The sequence below is a fragment of the Calidris pugnax genome, unplaced genomic scaffold, assembly GCF_001431845.1.
Source record: "Calidris pugnax isolate Ruff unplaced genomic scaffold, ASM143184v1 scaffold32, whole genome shotgun sequence".
NCBI classification, from domain to species: Eukaryota; Metazoa; Chordata; class Aves; order Charadriiformes; family Scolopacidae; genus Calidris; species Calidris pugnax.
In genome coordinates this window covers 10,359,916-10,361,896 of record NW_015090783.1, presented here as the reverse complement: position 1 = coordinate 10,361,896, position 1,981 = coordinate 10,359,916, and the positions used below count along the sequence as shown (strand labels likewise).

The window sequence follows — 1,981 nt, the reverse complement described above, 5'->3', positions numbered from 1 at the left end:
AATGAACCCCCCCCTCTCCTCTCTCCATCGGTGCAGTGGGGCAGAATAATGCGGAATATTTATTTTTCTGGGGGGTGCGGGGTGTTGCCGTTTCTTTGTTTAGCAGGCGAAAAAAAAAAGGGGGAAAAAGGGAAATAAGGAGAGATCTGGGAGCCCCGAGTGAGGCTTTGCTGTTTAGGAACGGCAGAGGGTAGGCGCCTGCTGATTTCGAGGGAACACGCACCTCTTCCCCTCCGCCTCCCATCCCAGGGACCATTTTCTCCTCAAACTTCTAAGCGTTTGAGAAATCTTTTTGCTGAGGGCCGGGGGGAGGGGGGGGGAAAGCCTTTTTGCTGGGCGGGAGGGACACACACACACGACTTTTCTGCTGCTGAGAGCTGAAACTCGGTGCTCGGAGCTTATTTCAACGCTGTAATTAATTTTGTTTTATTTTCGTCTTGTCTTTTCTTTACACATCCCCCCCCCCACACACCCCTTCCCCTCTTTCTCTGCCCATAGGAGAATGTTTCCTCCATTTAAAGTGAGATGCACTGGACTGGATAAAAAGGCCAAGTACATTTTATTGATGGATATTGTGGCGGCTGATGATTGTAGGTACAAATTCCATAATTCCCGGTGGATGGTAGCCGGCAAAGCTGACCCTGAAATGCCAAAGAGAATGTACATCCACCCGGACAGCCCGGCCACCGGCGAACAATGGATGTCCAAAGTCGTCACCTTTCACAAGCTGAAGCTCACTAACAACATCTCTGACAAGCACGGATTTGTGAGTGCCTTTTACACCTTCCTTTGCCCCCCCTTTTCCCCTTTTTCCCACCGCTCGCTGCCCCCTGAGAGGGGGGGGGAGGTGGGATCCGCAGCTGCTCGGCCGGAGCTCCCGCGGGTGCCCAAAACGTGGGGGGAAAATGAGAAATAAATACACCCTCCCCCCCTCCTCCACGCACACGGGGTCGCGCATCTGTCCGGTTTACGATAGTCCTTGATTTTTTTTTATTATTATTATTTATTTTTTTCCTGTTGCTGAGCTCAGGAGTAAACACTGGAGTTTATTCCGTACCCTCTCCCTGCCATTCAGCATTAATTTAAGAGATATATTTCCAGCCCAGCGCAACTCGATATTTCTAGGAGCTGTGGTGACTTTATATCTCTCTCTCTCTATATATATTTTTTTAAAGTCGATCACACTTTTTAAGTGTAGGAAAATGATATGCATATGTGTATAAAGGGCTTAAAGGCCTAAGTGCGCAAACATTTAAATATATATTAATCTGGACAGTGTAAAGCAAGCCGGAGTGAAAATAAACAGGGACCAAAATCAGAGGTCAAGTTGCCCATTCATGTCTATCCACTCCTTTACATTTACTGGGCGTGCAGAGATAAAAACTTACCCTAAGAGTGAAATCAAACAAACCTGCTGATAAGTGCTCTGACGATCCTTCCCCATTTCTTGCTATCCCTGGGAAAGCCTCCGCCTCGGAGCCGGGGTTTTGCTGGTGGTGGCCGAGGTCGGGGGATCTCTAATGTGCCGAAGATTGCATTTGCTGGCTGTGATTTGATTAGACGATACATTTTTTTTTGCCTCTCGCAGAAGGCCTTAAGTGGATTGGGGCGAGCAATTAGACCTGGCCGAGGCTCTCGGTGCTGGTGTTGCTGTTGTAGCTGCTGCTGCTGCTTTTGTTTTAATTTTTACTTGATTTTAATTTTTTTTTTTTAAATCAAAAAGCATCGCGGCCCGAGCCCAAACAGCTTCTCCCCTTCTCCTGGGAGAGCTCTGCTGGGATTTTACACCCCCCCAGCTCCCCTGAGAGGTCCAGCAGAGAGCCCTAACCCCGGCGAGCTGGAGCTGTCAGTGCTTTTTGTTGGATGCTGCAAGGCGTGTGTTTGGAGTGTGCTCGGCGGGGAGGAGGAGTGAGGGGAGGAAGGAGAGGGAAGGCAAATTAGGAGGAGAAAGTGCCTAATGGAAGGGGGGGGGAAGTGCGAG

General features: G+C 49.3%; 1 protein-coding gene across 1 annotated transcript in view; it reads left to right on the top strand.

The window, feature by feature from the left end:
• Positions 1-1,981, top strand: part of TBX3 (T-box 3) — a 14,511-nt gene that overhangs the window by 2,407 nt on the left and 10,123 nt on the right. The window contains exon 2 of the mRNA XM_014961249.1: positions 499-819. Coding sequence (XP_014816735.1) covers positions 499-819 — 321 coding nt within the window. The remainder of the gene's footprint in view (positions 1-498; positions 820-1,981) is intronic.